We start from the raw sequence: 19,638 nt of genomic DNA, 5'->3' as shown, positions 1-19,638 counted from the left end.
TCCCCAAGGAAGCTTATATATCGGTCTCCTCTCAGAAGGCTGCCCCACATCATGTCTGTATAGCATTAATAATGTGTGGCATTATTGTGTCATATAGTCCCTATGAAAGAAATAAACCTGTAGATACAGAATAATGAAGACAGAGAATAGAGTCCAGTAATAAAAGATTTATTCTTACCAAAAGCACATCAGACAGTCAAGTCCATCAATCAGATTTCTGACATAACGGCAGTACTTCAGGATGACAGCTGGATTAGTCTCCAGCCACACCCCAAATTCTCTTCTCTTATATACACTTTTGCACCCATTATAACTAATGGTTCCCATTGATTCCTATGTAAAACATGTTTACCAAATATTCTTCAACCGCAAACTTGCTTCATCGAAAGTCCCCTCCTACAATTTCTCAACACCTGCAGTTTCTTTCGAGAAGACAGTTTTTTTCTTAACTTTAGATGCAAGCATAAGTATCCATTTTGTGACAGTTTCCATTTTGATTTCAGATTCTCTTGACCTAAGTTTTCCAATTTAAGTCATTCCGGCCTTATTCTAGGCTTGATAACTACACCTGGCTTTTCCATCAGGCCTCAATCTGGGCTTATAACTAGGCCATACTTTTCAGCAAGCTCCTAGAGTCAAGCTAGCCATCAGATTTCTGACCTGGCCTGTGTCTCAATACCCTGAGCTCTATGACTGGGTCCTCCACCATTCCAATGGGGGTCCAGCAAGAGTCTCTGGCTATATTATATCTTAACAGTATGTATCCACGTGTAGGGACTAGACACCTGCACAGGAATGGGATTCACGGGAATCCCTCAGAACCAGCGGGATTCCCGCGGTGAAGCAGTTCTGCAGGGTTCAACAGGGATGGAAGCAGTTTCTGCAGGATTCACGTGGGGATGGAAGCAATTCCTGCAGGGTTCCCATGGAAGTGTAAGCTACACTTGTGCCAGCCTCTTATCTACCAAGACCCAAGTTCTTTGAGTGCTGTCTCGTCCTCCTCCTTGTTTTAACAGCACAAATGTGGAAAGTCTTCCATTAAGTAGGTAGTAGAGACACAAATGATGAAGGAATTCAAAAAGGCAAGGGATAACACAGAGGATCTCTAAACTTAAATGGCTGCATGTGTGTGGTTGTGTCGAGTGACGCTTAGGTGCCGTCTCTGGCTGATTAACTAGGACCGATACCAGGCAGACTTGTATGGTCTGTGTCTAATATATGGCAATCTGGTTTAGGATGGGCTGGAAAGGGCTTAGACAAACGTCAGTGGCTGGAACATGAAGACAGTGCTGGACAGACTTTTACGGTCTGTGTCCCACAAATAAGACAAATAGACTGGAATGGGCTTCGACGGCACCTCCAGCAGTTGGAACATAAGGATAGGGGCTATGTATGTCCCAGAAACTCCAAAGAAAGAACATAAATCAGCATCAAGTTGAACACAGACTGTTTGGTCTATAAAAGTTTGGTTACTGGCCGGTAACTTTTAAATTTGTCCTGGTCAAGGTTGTTTTTCTTTAGCAAAGGGTGCATCACTGCCCTTTTTAATACAGTTGGTAGCTGCCAATTAGAAAGAGAAGTGTTCACAATGTTTGTGGCGCCTTCTATGAGGCCCATACTTGCCTACTGCACTATCTTTGATAGGCAGGGGTTGAGGTAGCAGATAGTTGGTCGAAGGGCTCTCCTGTCATTGGTTAAAAAAACGTCCCATCTGTCAGGAGGGGGCGAGTTTGTGCACCCCTGGTTAACTGATTGGAGACTGGGTGGGACTGCCTGTAAATCCTGGGGGGTTGCAGTAGGCTGTTTTCAACCAAGCAGTTGTTCAGTATACTAATGGCAGCCTGTGCAATGCATTGAGAGAAATATTGTTTTTTGGTTACTGTTAAAGCTTGGTGGTACTTTGTCATGTGCCTCCTATGGTTTAGCCCATCTTCATCCAGGTGAGATTTACGCCATCTCCTTTCCAGTTTCCGTCCTTCGTATTTAAGGATCTGGAATTCTGGAGAAAACCAAGGTGAGCGTTTGTGAGTGGGGCATAAGACCTTTTTAGTGGTGCTGTTTTCTCTAGGTCTTGGTTAAGTGTATATTCCAAATATCAACTTGTTCTGACACTGTAGTTGTCTTTTCATCCACATGTGGATAGTCCAAGGCCTCTAGGAAATTCAACGGTCAGCTTTTTTTTTTTGTCTCTGATCTCCCTCCAAACTCTGGGAGGTGCCATTTGTTTCAGGTGGTCACTTAGGGAAAATTTAATTAGAAAATGGTCTGACCATGTGTAGTGGAAGTGAATTTTAAAGATTGTTTTTCAACTCTGCCTTGACCGACCGTGCACTCGGGGTCTGTATTTTTGATTAGAAGTAATTCTGTTTAAAAATGATTGTTTAACTTTGTGTGAAAGTAAGTTGGAATGTAGAAGATAAAACACAGCTCTAACTAATTTGTTATGTGAAGGGAAAGATGAGGCCTGTTTTTGAGTTCAGACTGGCCACCTAGACTAGGAAACAATGTGACCACATTCCCACAGTATGGCTTGTTGACCTAAACAGAGAAGCATTCTGTGATTTTCCTTAGCCCTGAACAGGAGTTCTAAACCTAATAAAAAAGGGAGGCCTCTGGCAGTGAAGTGGGAGCTCATCTGTGAGTAATGTACAAACTGCGCAGAGAACCATGTTTCCTGGTTAAAGAAACTCCTGGCTTTCGCTGTGAACGGGCCCCCCCAGCTGATAAGAGCCTGGATGATATAAGGACCAGTGATGACTGTTTTATTGCTTCTTTTCCTGGTCTAGGAACTCTTAGCATTGCTTAGATGTAGAGACCAGTGATGTAATGACTGTATATAGATCTTAATCATTGTAGATTTTAGCACCTCTAATAAAAGGTCTCATTTACCTAATACGAATCCAAAAGAATCCACAGTAATTACTGTGTGTTAGTGAAGCAGGCTGTAAATCCACAGCAGTATACCATGATAGGGGTGTTATTTCAATACTGTTACCCCAGGGTTAATCCAAGTAAGAATCTTAGGATACTTAAATTTCCCTGTCACTCATCTGTTGTCTCCTGAAATTTCGCTTTGAAGATATCTAAAGGAGGTTTTGGTTCTTTCAGTTGCTGATTCTTTGCAGTTATCGAATTTATATTATATACCTCAAAGGAAAATTATTCAAAAACCTAGAGTGAAGCTTTGGATATTTTAGACTCTCAGGTTGATTTTGATTTAACTGCATTTTTAGAAACTTCCTAAGATGGGTTTATGCACTAGGCAACTCTTTTGGTGACTTTTATGTCTGAATTGGATTTTAAAAATATGGTGTTGCATACTTATTTTAAGAAAAAAAGATGCTTTGTTCTGTGGCCAAAAAGTGCAAATCTTTCCTGATGTCGCTAGGACCAAATACAAGACAGACAGCAAAAGTTTCTTGACTTGAAGTCTCGCTTTCTTGCATTAGGGGCTTTTTTTTTTTTTTTTTAGAAGTTTCCTTGCAAGTGTATGGTGACACTTCAGGGTTCTAATTATGTATTTTATGATCCTCACCAACTTGAAACTTTTTTGATGGAGGAAGAATCAGTTGTAAAGACTAATGCAGGCAGATAGAGAGTTGGAACTATTTAGTCAGCTAATAGGTTAGTGTAAGTTAAGCTAGTACTTTCATGTCTTGTAATCTTTAATGATGTTAAGTTTGTCAATATTCCCAATAATATGGGCTGGAATTTATTTGAATTTTCCTATACCATTTCATTGCTATTTTAATGTTTAAAAATGTTAAAAAAGGAATCCATGGTAGGATAACTTCTGGGTCCACAGGTCAGCGTTCTACAGAAATTTGGAGCACCATTTTGAATGCTGTGTAATTTTGTTAGCAGCTTTCATTACTCAGTAAGGTATCGGTAGAATCTAATGGACTGCCTTCTAGGAAGTGTATTAAACACCAATTCTGTATTTCATTCTTAGGTGATTTGATTTATTTATTTATGGCATTTATACCCCGCTCTTTCCCGCTCGATAGCAGGTTCAGTGCGGCTTACATGTATGGTACAAAGTATAACAGAGATAATAGAAAGTATAGGACAAAGTATCGCATAGATGACAAAGTTACATAGAGTAGGACAAAAGTAATAGGTGTGGGGAGAGAATTGGAGTGTGGGTGATGCTAGTGGTGATCATTTTGCGGGTTAGTTCTTCAGTTTCAGTAACAAGGCATTGAGACAAAGGCTTCAAACGAAGCTGAGGTCAAGGAAACAGATGACTCCACTGAGCTCAAGCATTTTAAATCAGCCTTAAAAATAAAAGTTTTTCGTGTAAGTGGAATATTTACACTAAGCTGATACAAAGACGTTTATTTTGAAATATCAATGTTTATATTCTTATATGATAACTTTAAATTGGTAAAGGGATACATTCATGCACAAATGAGTAATAAATGAGGGGTTTTTAGACCAACGATGGTGGCGTTGACGTGAGGTTCTTCTGTGTGTTCCATATTTAGAGCCATAAGAGACACTGAGGACTTTTCACGCGAAAGGAAATTAAAAAAAAAAAAAAAAGAATATATATATATATATATATATATTATATATATATATATACTGTATATAAAATTGTTTGAGCATTATGAAGTTAGTAATGTAATTAGCTACACAGGTAGGTTAACAGGATTCAACCCTTATGAGAGGTATTACCCGAGATTGTATTCTGTTTTTCCATAATTACTGATAGTATAGAATACAGGTCACCCATCTGGCCACCTAGAAAGTGCAATATTAACTCACTCAGCTGGGCCTAACAGCAATTTATCAGCAGCAAGTCAGAATAATTACATTAATAACTGCTTTGTCTTTTTCCTCCAAAAGCTGTCAAGCAATACATAAGGAAGCACTGAGTCCAATGGAGCAACTCATGACATTTCAAAAGCTTTGCGGTGTGTGTTCTCTCTAGTGAGTCGAAGTCTCCTGGGATTTGCTCTGCACTGCTGAAACCATATTTCCTAACTAAAAAGGATACTAGCAATATCTTGAAAGAGATACCCGGGACACGGCACCTCATCATCAGACGTTCCCTTCATCAGGACGGGGAGCTGAAAAGACAAACAGTAACTTGTACGTAGCAGGGGCTTCTCATATCTGGTTTGCAGTTTTTGGACTAGAACAAACTTGGTTTCTCTCGGAACGTGCGATGTCTCTCATTAAAACATAATAAGCAGATTGTTTTGGCAAAGTGAATGTAGCCTTGTTAAGCCATAGAGCAGATCCCTGCAAATGCTGAACTGCCAATTCCTTTTATCTGCATAAAAGAAAGTTCTGAGAACACAGCCTGCATACTGCTATGCTTATCTGCCTACGTGAATCGAGGGGTGAAAAAGTACGTTTACTCAAGCAGGTGTTGAAATAAAATCTCTACTTTCAAGCAAGTATTTTGTACCTGCTTCAGAGCAACTGTTGGATATCGAGGTATCAATGTTCCTTGCTTGCTGCAAATTTTCAAAGGGAAACTGAGGGGGGAATATCTCCTTGAAAACGATACTACAGGCCTATGGGTACAAAATTCTGCATGGAAACTGAAAATTGCCCCTCTAATTTTGCAATAAACATGTAAAAGGAGGAAGGGGTTTCCTTACCAATACACAGACAAAGACCTTTACAAAAGCAAAACTGGCTTCTTTTGCACTGAATGACAGAATTCTTCAAATTTTCACCACTGGTAATTATGTGTAACATGAATTTAATTTGGATCATGTGCAGTATGGCATGTCTCAAAAAGTATACATGATATGTTTGTATTTTTGTTATTTATGTCTTTACAATTTTTATTTTGACGTGTTTATGACCCTGGTGCAGGGACAAGCCAAACGTAGCTGTATTGGGCTCCAAAACTGTTACACTAATCTGCTAACTTCAGCTCCTGATTGGATACTGGCAAGTCTCTCTGCTGATGGTCCTTATCCTCAATAGTTCAATTACTGGATTGTTCGATATGAATTTACTTGGTTAGTACATGCTCAAAGTCAGATTATTATTATTTCTTTTTTGTCATTTATAAAATAGGCATAAAATAAATGTTTTTTTTTAAAAGATCTTTTACAGATACCCTATTATTAGGTTACCTCTTAATCTCTGTAAGTCTACCTTCCTTCTATTTACGTGGCTGGGGTCAACCGGCTAACTTTACCTAGTTAGTACTGAATATCCCACTAGCCAACTGAAGCCCCCTAGACACTTGCATTTGGATTTTTCAGAATTACTTCCCTTTTCCAAATTAGAGCTCAAGGGGTTGTAGTGGATCTAGATACTGTTTTTTAAGCCTTCCTGTGAAGTGACTTTCCCCAAGGGCATTGGGAAAAATGTGCTTCTAAACCCCTGTTTCCTCATTTCGTGGCCTGCTAAGTTGACCACTAAGCTGCTACTTTACCTCCATGCAGGATTGAGCCCCTTTTATCAGACAGCAGACAATTTATAACTGGGCACCTCCAATTATGGACCCAAAGGGGCGTGGAGTCAGAGCCGGCACCTAGATTATGCTGACCATCAGTGCACCTAATAGGTTCTTCCATTTATGCCAGCCACGGAATTAGTGAAAGTGGAGCAAGGATGCAGATGGACAGGACTTGCAGAATGCAATAAGTTTATCTTACAAACTGCAGATACACTCTATGTAAATTAAGCTGGTATTTGCAGAACAGAACTTAAGCACTATACAAGAATTTACACATATTAGCATGCATGTAATGTGAAAAGACAATTCTGTAATCACATGTGTACATCGTACGATTTTTAACCACACAAATTCAGTCGGTTAAAGGGACCAGAATTTAGCCAGATAAATATTCTGAATGTCAACCTCCAATCTTTTTTCTTCCCATAAAACACTGAATGAGTAAAAAACCTTAAGGAATCAGAACTTGTATCTTATTTTCATTTCTCAGCCTTCTGGCTAAGATCAAGTGTAAATATGTAGTTTAACCTACTCGTAAAAACAATATTATGTAATGACTGTGCTTTAAAACTAGCCAATACATTGCAAAGCATGACTGAGAGACAAACATCCAGATCCAAGAGATCCAACCCACGAAAACAAATGCAATGTTGCTCAACTACTAGTGAGTGGGAATACAGAAATCCAACAGAATGAGTTTCAGACATTTCAGGAACATCCATAGGTTAGGGCCTTGAAGGCCATAAATGGACACATACCCAGTCCTCATGCCTCTGGCAAGCAGCACCACTCTGATTAGTCACAAAAAAAAGCTTTCTGCAGCTAGCCAAAAACCGGCCCCCACAAAAAAAAACCTCTCCCAAACCTATCATCCCCAGAGACCCCAAACACCTTCCCAGACTATAGAGACACTACAGAGACAAAACCATCACATCCCCCTCCCCAAAGAACACAACAGTCATCACTCCCCCTCTCCCTACCAGACCCAGAGACCCCAAAACACCTTCCCAGACTATAGAGACACTACAGAGACAGAACCTACTACTACTATTACTTATTTCTATAGCGCTACAAGGCATACGCAGCGCTGTACACCATACATGAAAAGAAAGTCCCTGCTCAAAGAGCTTACAATCTAGAAAAGACAGGCAAACAGACAGAACAATAAGGGTAAGGGAATAAAGAGTGAGGATAAAAGGACAGGGCAAGTGAGTAGTGGTTAGGAGTCAAAAGCAGTGGTAAAGAGGTGGGTTTTAAGTCTGGACTTGAAAACGGCCAAAGACGGGGCTAGACGTACAGGCTCGGGAAGTCTATCCAGGCATGAGGTGCAGCAAGACAAAAGGAACGGAGTCTGGAATTAGCAGTAGAGGAGCAGGGGACAGGCAAGAGAGATTTATCTACAGAACGGAGTACCCGAGAGGGGGCGTAGGGAGAGACAAGAGTGGAGAGGTACTGGGGAGAGGCAGAGTGAATGCAGTTATAGGTCACAAGAGAAGTTTGAATTGAATGCGGAAACGGATAGGGAGCCAGTGAAGGACTTAAGGAGAGGCTAATGTGAGCATAGTGACTTTGGCGGAAAATGAGTCGCGCAGCAGGTGTTTTGGACTGATTGAAGGGGAGAGAGATGGCTAAGAGGGAGACCGGTGAGAAGCAGGTTACAATAATCAAGACGAGAGGTGATAAGAGTGTGAATAAGGGTTCTGGTAGAGTGCTCAGAGATGAAGGGATGGATTTTGCTGATGTTACAGAGAAAGAAACGACAGGTTTTAGCAATCTGCTGAATGTGAGCAGAGAAGGAGAGAGAGGAGTCAAAGATGACCCAAGGTTACGAGCTGATGAGACAGGAGAATGAGAATGCCATCCACCAAAATAGAGAAAGGGGGAAGAGGGGAGGTAGGTTTAGGAGGAAAGATGAGAAGCTCGGTTTAGCCATGTTAAGTTTCAGATGACGTTGAGACATCCAGGCAGCGATATCAGATAGGCAGGCTGAAACATTGGTCCGGATGCTGGATGAGATTTTCGGGGTAGAGAGGTAGATTTGGGAGTCATTAGCATAGAGATGGTATTGAAAGCCATGGGATGATATCAGAGAGCCAAGGGAAGAAGTGTAGATGGAGAACAGGAGAGGACCGAGAACAGAACCCTGCAATTGGTAGAGGGATAGAAGTGGGAAAAGGATCCACCAGAGTGTATACTAAAGGTGCGAAGAACAGAGCCCTGGAATCCAAATGAAGACAAGGAGTAGGTTGTGATCAACAGTGTCAAAAGTGGCAGATAGATCGAGAAGGATGAGGATAGAATATAGACCTTTGGATTTGGCCAGGAACAGGTCTTTGGAAACCTTAGTAAGTGCAGTTTCAGTTGAATGAAGAGGGGCGAAAGCCAGATTGGAATGGGTGTGAAGAACAGCTTGTGTTCAAGTAATTGGAAAGGAAGGGGAGGAGGGAGATGGGTAGATAGTTGGAAGGACAGGTAGGGTCAAGTGAAGGTTTCTTCAGGAGCGGTGTGACCACAGCATGTTTGAAGGCACTGGGAACGGTCGCAGTGGAAAGAGAGAGATTGAGAATATGACAGATAAAAGGGGTGAGAGTGGGAGAGATGGTGTTAAGAAGGTGGGTAGGAATGGGATCAGAGGAACAGGTAGTTCGTTTTGAGGAGGAGAAGATGTGATGTTTCTTCATCAGTGACCTCAGGAAAGGAGGAAAGGATGGAGGTTTATCTTCTGAACCTTGTTGTGGAAGAACTCAGCTAGGGTCTGGGGAGTTGGGGGTGGAGGCATCTTGAGGAGAGAGTTTAGTGTGGTGAAGAGAAGTCAAGGGTTTGAGCCGAGAGAATTAATCAGCTGGATGTAGTAGTCCTGTTTGACAAGCAAGAGAGCAGATTGGAAGGAAGGTCAACATGAACTTGAAGTGTGTGAAGTCAGCAAGGGCAGGAACCATCACATCCCCCTCCCCAAAGAACACAACGTTATCATTCCCCCTCTCCCTACCAGACCCACAGACCCCAAAACACCTTCCCAGAGACAGAACCATCACATCCCCCTCCCCAAACAGCACAACAGTCATCACTCCCCCTCTCCCTACCCAGACCCACAGACCCCAAAACACCTTCTCAGAGATAGAACCATCACATCCCCCTCCCCAAACAGCACAACAGTCATCACTCCCCCTCTCCCTACCAGACCCAGAGACCCCAAAACCCCTTCCCAGACTATAGAGACAGAAACATCACATCCCCCTCCCCAAAGAACACAACAGTCATCACTCCCCCTCATCCCCCTCCCCAAAGAACACAACAGTCATCACTCCTCCTCTCCCTACCAGACCCAGAGACCCCAAAACCCCTTCCCAGACTATAGACAGAACCATCACATCCCCTCCCCAAAGAACACAACAGTCATCACCCCCCCTCTCCCTACCAGACCCAGAGACCCCAAAACCCCTTCCCAGCCTATAGAGACAGAACCATTACATCCCCTCCCCAAAAGAACACAACAGTCATCACTCCCCCTCTCCCTACCAGACCCAGAGACCCCAAAACCCTTCCCAGACTATACTACTACTACTTAACATTTCTAGAGCGCTACTAGGGTTACACAGCGCTGTACAATGTAACAAAAAAGGACAGTCCCTGCTCAAAAGAGCTTACAATCTAAAGGACGAAATGTCAAGTTGGGGTAGTCCTAGATTTCCTGAGTAGAGGTGTAGTGGTTAGGTGCTGAAGGCGACGTTGAAGAGGGTAAAATTATGTATCATACCTGATAATTTTCTTTCATTAATCATAGCTGATCAATCCATAGACTGGTGGGTTGTGTCCATCTACCAGCAGGTGAGATAGAGAGCAAACTTTTGCCTCCCTATATGTGGTCATGTGCTGCCGGAAACTCCTCAGTATGTCGATATCAAAGGCTCCATCCGCAGGACTCAGCACTTAGAGAATTACACCCCACGAAGGGACACTCTGCCCAGCTCACCACCGCCGAAACGGGGGAGGGGGAATTAACCCAGCTCATCCCCACACAAGTGGGGAGGGGAATCCGTCCAGCTCATCCCCGCAGAGCGGGGGGAGGGACACCACACCCGCCGATGCGGGGGGATCTGGCTTATCCTGCAACCGCAATCGCGGGGAGGAGCTGACTGACCCTAACACCGCCGAAGCAGGAGGGGTACAAAGCTGCCCTACAGCCGCACGAAGCGGGAGGGAGTGCCGGCAGAATTTAAATCTCTATCCAGCCCCGTAAACGGAGGGGAGAGGAATGCAGCAGCTCACTGTAACACAAACTCGTCTCAACTCTTGAAGAATCCAAGTGAAAGAAGAACTTGAACACGAAGTCCTCCTGAAGTAACTGAAGGCTAAACTTGAACCTAAAATTCAACCAGAATATAAACAGTACAGATATCTGGGAGGGGCTATGGATTGATCAGCTATGATTAATGGAAAGAAAATTATCAGGTATGATACATAATTTTACCTTCCATATCATCAAGCTGATCAATCCATAGACTGGTGGGATGTACCGAAGCAGTACTCACCCAGGGCGGGACATAGAAATCCCTGACCGCAACACTGAAGCTCCAAACCGGGCCTCCCGCCCGAGCAGCCACAGTCAAGCGGTAATGCCTGGCAAAGGTATGGGCCTTCCCCGCGGCCACCTAAGCCGCTGCAATGGCTTCCTTGCCCATCTTGCCACTGTAGGCTTAGAAGCCTGCAGACCCTTACGAGGACCTGTAACAGGACAAACAGATGATCCGATTTCCGGAAATCATTGGTCACTTCCAAGTATCTGATGATGACTCGTCTCACATCCAGAAAATTGAGAGCAGAGAATTCCTCTGGGTAGACCTCCTACGAAAGGAAGGGAGACAGAGCTGCTGAATCACATGGAAGCGAAAAACAATCTTGGGCAGGAAGGAAGGCACTGTGCGAAATAGTCACTCCTGCCTCAGTGAACTGCAGAAAAAAACTCCTCGACATGAGAGTGCCTGGAGCTCGGAAACTCTTCTGGCTGAAGTGATAGCCACCAAAAAGACTGCTTTCAACGTCAGGTCTTTCAGAGATGCCCTCGACAAGGGTTCAAAAGGCGGCTTCTGCAATGCTCTTAGCACCAGGTTGAGATTCCACGCAGGCACCACTGAGTGCAGAGGATGGGCGCAGGGGATTAACTCCCTTAAGAAAGCGCACCACATCTGGCTGCGAAGCCCAGGGAAGCACCCTTCAGGCGGCCCCTGAAGCAAGCCAGAGCCGCTACCTGAACTTTCAGGGAACTGAGCGACAGGCCTGTCTCCAGACCTTCTTGCAGGAACGCCAACACTGAAGAAATTGGAGCAGTGAAGGGAGAAAGTGAGCCTGCTTCACACACACGCTGCAAAGATACGCCAAACCCTGGCGTAAGCAGTAGAAGTAGAGCGCTTCCTCGCTCTCAGCATAGTGGCGATGACCTTGTCTGAGAAGCCCTTCTTTCTCAGACGCTGACGCTCAATAGCCAGGCCGTAAGACCAAAGGGGGAGGGATCCTCCATCACCACGGGACCCTGATGTAACAGGCCCTGCTCCACTGGCAGCCGCAGAGGATCGCCGACTGAGAGCCTGATCAAGTCCGCATACAGGGACGTCTGGGCCAATCCGGACCCACCAGGATTACCCTGCGGGATGCTTTGCCACCCGGTCTAGCACCCTGCCCAACATGGGCCAGGCGGGAACACATAGAGAAGGCTCTTGTGTCGGCCACTGTGGAGAGAGCATCTACTCCCAGGGATCGAGGGTCCCGTCCTCTGCTGAAAAAGCGCGGCACTTGGCAATTGGCCGATGACGCCATCAGATCTAGGCTCAGCTGGGCCCCAGCGCTGTCGTGATGTTCCAAGAACGCCTGAACAGATAGCCGCCACTCTCCGGGCTCCAAGGCATAGCGACTGAGAAAGTCCGCCTTGACATTCATGACTCCGGCAATGTGGGCCGCTGACAGCTGTTCCAGGTTCGCTTCCGCCCACTGGCATAGATTCATGGCCTCCTTGGCTAGAGGGGCGCTCTTGGTACCTCCCTGGCAGTTGACATAGGCCACAGCCGTGGCATTGTCCGACAGGACCCGTACAGGCTTCAACACCAGTACCGGGATGAACTCCAACAACACCAACCGAATGGCTCTGAGTTCCAGGAGGTTGATAGACCACTTGCCTCTGCAGGAGACCAGAGCCCCTGCGCTGTCCTTCCCAAGCAGTGGGCTCCCCAGCCCATCAAAGAGGCGTCTGTCGTGACGACAATCCACTCCGGGGTCACCGGAGGCATTCCTGCAGGCAACTTGTCTGTCTGCGTCAACCAGCTCAGCGCCTTGCGCACTGCTGGGTCCAAGGGAAGGCGCACAGCATAATCCTCCGACATCGGAGTCCAGCGCAGCAGCAGAGATTGTTGTAGTGGTCTCCTATGAGCCCTGGCCCAGGGCACTACTTCCATCGTGGCCATCATAGAGCCCAACAGCTGCACGTAGTCCCAAGCCCGAATAGGAGAGGCTACGAGGAACTAGTCCACCTGAGCCTGAAGCTTGACAATCCGATTGTCTGGCAGGAACACTCTGCCCACTTGGGTGTCGAATCGAACTCCCAGATACTCCAGGGACTGAGTCGGGCGCAGCTGGCTTTACTCCCAGTTGATGATCCACCCCAGGGAGCTCAAAAGAGCAACCACCCGGTTCACAGCTTTGCCGCACTCTGCATAAGAGGGGGCTTGGATCAACCAGTCGTCCAGATAAGGATGGACTTGAACTCCTTCCTTCCTCAGGAAGGCCGCGATGACCCCCATTACTTTGGAGAAGGTCCGCGGAGCAGTAGCCAACCCGAACGGGAGGGCTCTGAACTGGAAGTGTCGGCCCAGTACTGCAAAACGCAGAAAGCGTTGATGAGGAGGCCAGATGGGAATATGCAAGTACGCTTCCTTGATGTCCAAGGATGCCAGGAACTCTCCTGCCTTCACTGCCGCTATAACAGAGCGGAGGGTATCCATGCGAAAGTACCGAACTTTCAAGGCCCAATTGACCCCTTTGAGGTCGAGGATAGGCCGTACAGAACCTCCTTTCTTTGGTATCACAAAGAAAAAGGAGTAACATCCCTTGCCAAGCTGATTTTCTGGCACCGGAACGACCGCCCCCAGGCGGATCAGATTGTTCAAGGTCTGCTGCACTACCACAGCTTGACCGGAGACTTGCAGGGAGAGAGTACAAACCCGTCTTTTAAGGGTCGGCAGAACTCTAGCTTGTAGCCGTCTCTGATGACTTCCAGCACCCAAGCGTCTGAAGTTATTGTGGTCCACTGCCCATAAACGAGGCCAGCCGTCCTCCAATCTGTACTGGGGCGTGGACCAAGGCCCCGTCATTGGGTACGAGACCCTGGGGGAGGACCGGAGGGACACCTCCGGGACGGCGGTCTCTGCGACAGGAATGCTGCTTGGGGGAGAAGTTCCTCTTGAAGGAAGAGGGGGCAGAGGAGCCCGACCTGCCCGGGCGGTACCGACGGGCTTCCTGAAACCGTCCTCTGGAGGTACCAGGGCGAGTACTAGCCCGAGCCTGACCTCTGGTAACTTCTTGCCCTTAGACGTGCCGAGAACGGTCACGATTTTGTCCAGCTCGACCCCAAAGAGCAGCTTGCCTTTAAAAGGCAATCTAGCCAGGCGGGATTTAGAGGCGTGGTCAGCAGACCAATGTTTCAGCCAAAGCCACCGCCGCGCAGAGACATCATACAGCAAGTCTGCCAAGTAGGCTAAGCCCGATTCCAGGGCCGGCCAATCAGCCCTCAAGGAAAGATCCGAGGGGAAAGCCCGCTGCACCATAGACAGGCACGCCCTGGCCACATAGGAGCCGCAAATTGAGGCCTGCAAACTTAAAGCAGCCGCCTCAAAGGACGACCTTAAGGCCGCCTCCAATCTTCTGTCTTGGGCGTCCTTTAGGGCCGTGCCACCTTCCACCGGCAACGCCGTTTTCTTAGTCACCGCAGTGATTAAAGAATCCACGGTAGGCCACAGATAGGCCTCACGTTCACTTTCAGTCAAAGGATAGAGGCGGGACATAGCCCTAGCCACTTTAAGGCTCGCTTCCGGGACATCCCATTGAGCCGCAATTAAGGTGTGCATGGCATCATGCACGTGGAAGGTTCTAGGCGGGCGCTTCGTCCCCAGCATAATGGCAGAGCCAACAGGGGCTGAGGGAGAGACGTCCTCCGGAGAGGAAATCTTCAAAGTGTCCATGGCCTGTACCAACAGGTTGGACAAATCCTCTGAGCTAAAAAGCCGCGCTGCAGAGGGGTCATCCGCTCCATCCGAGCGGGGATCCGTCTCCTCCAAGGAATCCGCAAAGGACCGTTGGGAGACCTCAGATACGCTGCCCTCATCTACATCGGAGGAGACAAAGTCCTCCAAGGCCTGGGAATCAACCTGAGGGCGTTTACCTCTGGGAACCTCAACCTCTTTACAGACGAGGGAGCAGGGGCAGTGTTTTGCATAAGGAAGGCCTGATGCAGCAGCAAAACAAACTCGGGGGAGAAACCCCCCAGACTGTGTACTTCCGCAGCCTGGGCAACAGGCCTAGACGCACCCTCAACCGGCGCTCGCAAGAGCGGGGGAGAGACATGCTGCGCATCCAAAATGGCGTCCGGCGCGACACTCCACGAAGGAGCCGCGTGGGAAGAACGGCGCTTAACTTTAGCCGCTTTTGTGCCGTCGCCCAAATTAAGGGCGTTCATGGCATTAATGTCTCCAACCTCAAGGGCGGCCCAAGAAGAAGCCGTCCGAGCCGCGTGGCCGGCCAAGATGGCGGAGGCGAGGAGCGGGGGATGGGCGTTTATGGCGGGAAAAATCGCCACGCCGGAGGAAGGACCGGGACATTCATCGGCCACGAAACTGTCACCCAACAAGGGCGAATCAGGCTTTAAGACCCCCGCATCCCCTCTAGAAGCGCCCAAGCGATCCAGGGAGCGACTCTTTACGCCCTCGCCCTCCGACGCCATATGCCACGTGGAGATAAATCGGGGAACCCCCTGCCCGCTATAAAAAGGTAAAATTACCTGCTTGCCGCTCCGAGCTGTAACGACCTGGTGTCCCAGTGAGTAGCTGCAAAAACGTTTAAATAAACGTCGAAATAAACGCCTTTAAGGACGTTTAAAATTTTTTTTTTTTTTTTTAAACGGAGCCAGCGGGAGGGGGGAGAAAAGGAGGGACCTGGCACCACCAGGTTTGCACTTGCTCAAAAGAGCCCTCAACCCCAGGCCTCAACAAAACCTAAGGATTAGGCTTGGAGGCCTAGCCAGAGCTGCTGCTGTGTGTGACCACCACCTGCTGAGATAGAGAACATACTGAGGAGTTTCCGGCAGCACATGACCACATATAGGGAGGCAAAAGTTTGCTCTCTATCTCCACCTGCTGGTAGATGGACACAACCCACCAGGCTATGGATTGATCAGCTTGATGATATGGAAGTGGGCTTTGAGCAAGGCTTTGAAGATGGGAGACAGAACCTCACCCCCCTCCCTACCATCCCCAGAAAGCCAAGAACAATTTCCCACAGAGAGACATCACATCCCCCTCCCCAAAGAACACAGTCATCACCCCCCTTCCTCAAGGGGGAAATAGAAACCAGGCCATCCTCCCTACCCCTACCTTCTGCAAGAAACTCAATCTCTCCATCAACGCAGCCATTGCCCTTCTTTTCGCCCCCAAGAATGTTGTGCGCTCTCCACTGCGACCTTAAGTTAGCTTCACATCACTTCCGCCTGGAAAACCAAACCGGTTACCGACCAATCACAGTCGGCTTAACTGTCACTCACAGCCAATTGCAGCTCTGCGGCTGCCAAAACACGCGCACTTACAGCCAATGCCGAGTTTTATGTATTGAAAAGGCAGGGCTACGGGGGGGAAGTCTGAAGATGACACCACGTTCCTGTCCTCCAATCGGAATCCCGCTCGGTATTGCTGCGGACCAATCAAAGGTGGCGTGGGGGGGGTGGGGTCGGAGCGGATGGGATCTTAGCGCGAGGGAATGGGAATCTCCTTTGGTTCATTCCAGGAGACTGCATGATCCTATCTGGGTTGAATGTCGTGGGCGGAGCTTGCCGCCATATTGGCCAGAACAAAACAATCGCTGCCTGTTGCTATTGAAAACAAAATAGCAAATATGTGAAATTTATATTGCTTTGGTAAAGCTCCTAGGTTTGCATTCCCTCTGATAGGAAGGAGGAGGGGGGGGGGGGGGGGGGGAATGTAAGTATATTTAGTGCTCCATAGCTTCCTTTGTTATTTCCAATTCTGTGCATTTCAGTGCTGCTCTATATGCTTTTCTTTTTCATTTTTATAGAGGGTTGTCATCATAAGGAAGATATAAAGGCATATATAATAATTATTATTTTTTTTGCAGCGCTACAATACAGCATTGCAAATAACTAGATTAAACATTTCTATAGCGCTACTAGACTTACGCAGCGCTGTACAAATTAACATGCAAAGACAGTCCCTGCTCAACAGAGCTTACAATCTAAATTGGACAAATATAAATAAGAAAGCAAGGTCTGGAGCACTGACAAATACATTTTGAATATAACCCTCCTCCCTTCACAGACTCCTCTAAAAGTACTCCACCAACCCCCCCCCCCCTAAAAAAAAAGAAAAAAAATAATAAACCCTCCCCTGAGTCCCCTCCGATCACGTCTGTTATTGTTTTCAATAGCCGTAGCAATTGTTTTGATCTGGCCAATATGGCGGCTGCACGGGAGGAGTTGCTTCAGCTCTTTGACGTCATGCCGGCTCCTGTCCATTAACCCGTCCCTCCTCCTTGAGATTAGGCTCCCTGACCCTGGGGCTGGACTGGACTCAATTAACCTAAGCTCCTGGGAATGACCGGAGCCGCCTCCGCCGCCGGTGTGTGGCGCCGCAGTCGGGAGAGGCTGGCGAGGTTCGGGCAGCAGCTAACGGAGTGCGGGGCCGAGGTGAGTCTGGCTCCTGGCACGTGAGTCTGCGCGGCTATTGTCAGAGGACGCTGCCCGTCTAAGTCTTGATATGCAGTTTATTTTGCAATCTCTTCCAGGCAGCTGCCTATGGGAAGTGCGTTTCTGCAGCGGTCTCTGCCCGGGACAAGGAAGTGAAGAAAGATCTTTGTGCTAAAGAGTTTGAAACCCTGAAGATGTGTTTGGCCAGTGCAGTACGTTGTTTTATTTGACATTGCAATGGAATGTGGCACTGGATAAGTGAGGTGAACGTTTGTGGGCTCAGACTCTAAGGGGCTTGTTCGGACCAGGATAAGGTGTGAGAATCTTTCAGGGCCGCCCCCCACCAGAGCTCACCAGGTCCCTCTCCACCCCCGGGCCCTCTGCACTGACCTTAAGCACCTCACCTTTGAAAGCGCAGCAAGTAAGGTTGCCAGGTGGAAAATTTTTTTCCCATCCAAACCAGCCTAAATCCAGCCCAAAACCCGCCCAAATTCAAACCCCGCCCCTGACCCCACCCCCACATCATCAGCCCCACCTCCCCATCACCAGCCCCGCCTCCCCATCATTGGCCCCGCCCAAAACTTCACTAACCCCGCCCCCGCGGCCGAAAAAACACCTGAAAACCGCCCAAAAAACCACAACCCGCCGTAGGCAAAAATTTCCCGCGGCGGGTCACGGAAAACCGCCCACCTGGCAACATTGGCAGCAAGCAGCGGCAGACCACTCCTTCCTTCCATGTCCCACCCTCGCGGAAGTTATGTCAGGCAAGGGCGGGATACGGAAGGAAGGAGTGGTCTGCCACTGCTTGCTGCGCTTTCAAAGGTGAGGCGCTTAAGTTCAATACCAGGGAGCAATGGTGGGCGGGCCCAGGGAATTTTGTACCCCCTCTCGGCAGCCCTGGAACCTTTAAACTGGGAATAAAACGCAAGTCTGTATGCATTTGGTATAATAACTTTCAGAAGACATAACATCTCAATTTTCTTTCCCCCCACAGGCAAAGAACAGAAAATAATCGTAGTGTACTGCGATTCACGGGATGAGCTGGCAGGGACTGTACTGGATGGGAATTGACGGCACAGGGATTGAGAAACGCATTAAAAAGAGGAGATGGGAGATCTAACCTCAGTCCCAGGGTTTCTAGACCTATCTCTGCCCTTGCTTGCCAAACGTAGGTGTGTGTGGTGGGGGGAGTGTGTCAACTGTCTGTGTTGGAGCTTACAAAATATTTATATTTAATAAATAACTTTTCTATTCAAATATTCTTTATTAAAGTTTTGTAAGTAACAATACAAAAGAAGCTTATGTTTACAACAAGTCAACAGGTTTCCAGAATTTTATCATGTCTTACAATCAACCTTGAGTAAGTTTTTATCCCTTTCTAATCTAATAGTAGATAATCCAGATATATACACTATTATTTCTGATGCTCTGCTTACATGTAATGCTGCCTCTAAATATTATTCTTATTCCTACATGCCCAGAATTCTTCCTTTTTACAAAAGTATTGGTAAGATACTTGTTCTGTTGTTTTGACTGATCAACAGTGGTTTGATTTCTGGACAAAGGTTAATAGACCACTAGCATCTGCACAATATTACAATTTATATTTTCATATGCATAGAACTACTTGGACCCCAGGCTGCATAACTAGATTATGAAGAAATATGTTAGCCTTGCTAGCTCTTGCTCTCAGTAAAATACAAGCTAATGGCTCATAATAAGAGCTAGGCTTCTTAAAATCAAAATCACCTCTGATACAAAAGAGAGCTAGGCCTGTAAAAATCAGAGGTTACCTTTGACACAGGTACATTTCACTGTAGCAAGTGCTGAGCTCGCAAAGGGGGGGGGGGGCATTTGCTTTGGGACTGGCACCTGTGAAAAGTTATGAGCAAAGCTGTTAGGGCTAATGTACGTCATTAGAAGGTCGGATGCAAGGGGGGTAAGCACACCAAGGGGAGGGGGTGGAGCGGAAGAGGGCAACATGACCTGTGAGATCATCTCACAGATGGGCTTTTGTTTATACTTGGGGCTTGAAAACATGTGAAGTCATTCTAATTAAACTGATAAGGGCTAGGAGCCCTGTTGAGACAGCTGGGTCCATTGGAACCAATGAAGCCAAAATAGTATAAAAATGGGAGTCAGAAGGGTATTAGATTCAGAAGACTCCAGAAGGCGAGAGAGAGAGAGAGAGGAGTACCATGATATGCGGTTCCATTATGTGAATGCTTGACTTGCCTGTACTGCTATTGGT

The 19,638-nt window shown here is 47.0% G+C and overlaps 2 protein-coding genes across 5 annotated transcripts in view; one reads left to right on the top strand and one right to left on the bottom strand.

Moving 5' to 3' along the window:
* TEPSIN (TEPSIN adaptor related protein complex 4 accessory protein) overlaps positions 1-16,181 on the bottom strand; it is a 42,885-nt gene extending 26,704 nt beyond the window's left edge. For 3 of the 4 annotated variants that reach the window (XM_030208576.1, XM_030208577.1, XM_030208578.1), the window contains exons 1-2: positions 16,066-16,181; positions 5,003-5,075 (exon numbers count right to left, since the gene is read on the bottom strand). In XM_030208576.1, coding sequence (XP_030064436.1) covers positions 5,003-5,075; positions 16,066-16,104 — 112 coding nt within the window. In that variant the 5' untranslated portion in view covers positions 16,105-16,181. The remainder of the gene's footprint in view (positions 1-5,002; positions 5,076-16,065) is intronic. The other variant, XM_030208579.1, reaches the window with a different exon arrangement.
* Positions 16,182-17,176: 995 nt separating this feature from the next.
* On the top strand, positions 17,177-18,970 carry LOC115472351 (NADH dehydrogenase [ubiquinone] 1 alpha subcomplex assembly factor 8-like). The gene is made up of 3 exons (XM_030206592.1): positions 17,177-17,387; positions 17,486-17,599; positions 18,382-18,970. Exons 1-3 carry the CDS (start codon positions 17,295-17,297, stop codon positions 18,397-18,399), a joined length of 225 nt encoding a protein of 74 aa, XP_030062452.1. The 5' UTR covers positions 17,177-17,294; the 3' UTR covers positions 18,400-18,970.
* Positions 18,971-19,638: the final 668 nt, after the last annotated feature.

The sequence above is a fragment of the Microcaecilia unicolor genome, chromosome 6 (assembly GCF_901765095.1).
Source record: "Microcaecilia unicolor chromosome 6, aMicUni1.1, whole genome shotgun sequence".
Classification (NCBI taxonomy): Eukaryota; Metazoa; Chordata; class Amphibia; order Gymnophiona; family Siphonopidae; genus Microcaecilia; species Microcaecilia unicolor.
Note: the sequence above shows the minus strand (reverse complement) of the source record. Positions and strands in the feature narration are given on the sequence as shown.

Bases quoted from the DNA above. Each gene is read 5' to 3' on its own strand.
- LOC115472351 (XM_030206592.1), top strand. From the start codon at position 17,295: ATGACCGGAGCCGCCTCCGCCGCCGGTGTGTGGCGCCGCAGTCGGGAG. The intron at 17,388-17,485 runs GTGAGTCTGGCT...AATCTCTTCCAG, and splicing joins TAACGGAGTGCGGGGCCGAG to GCAGCTGCCTATGGGAAGTG.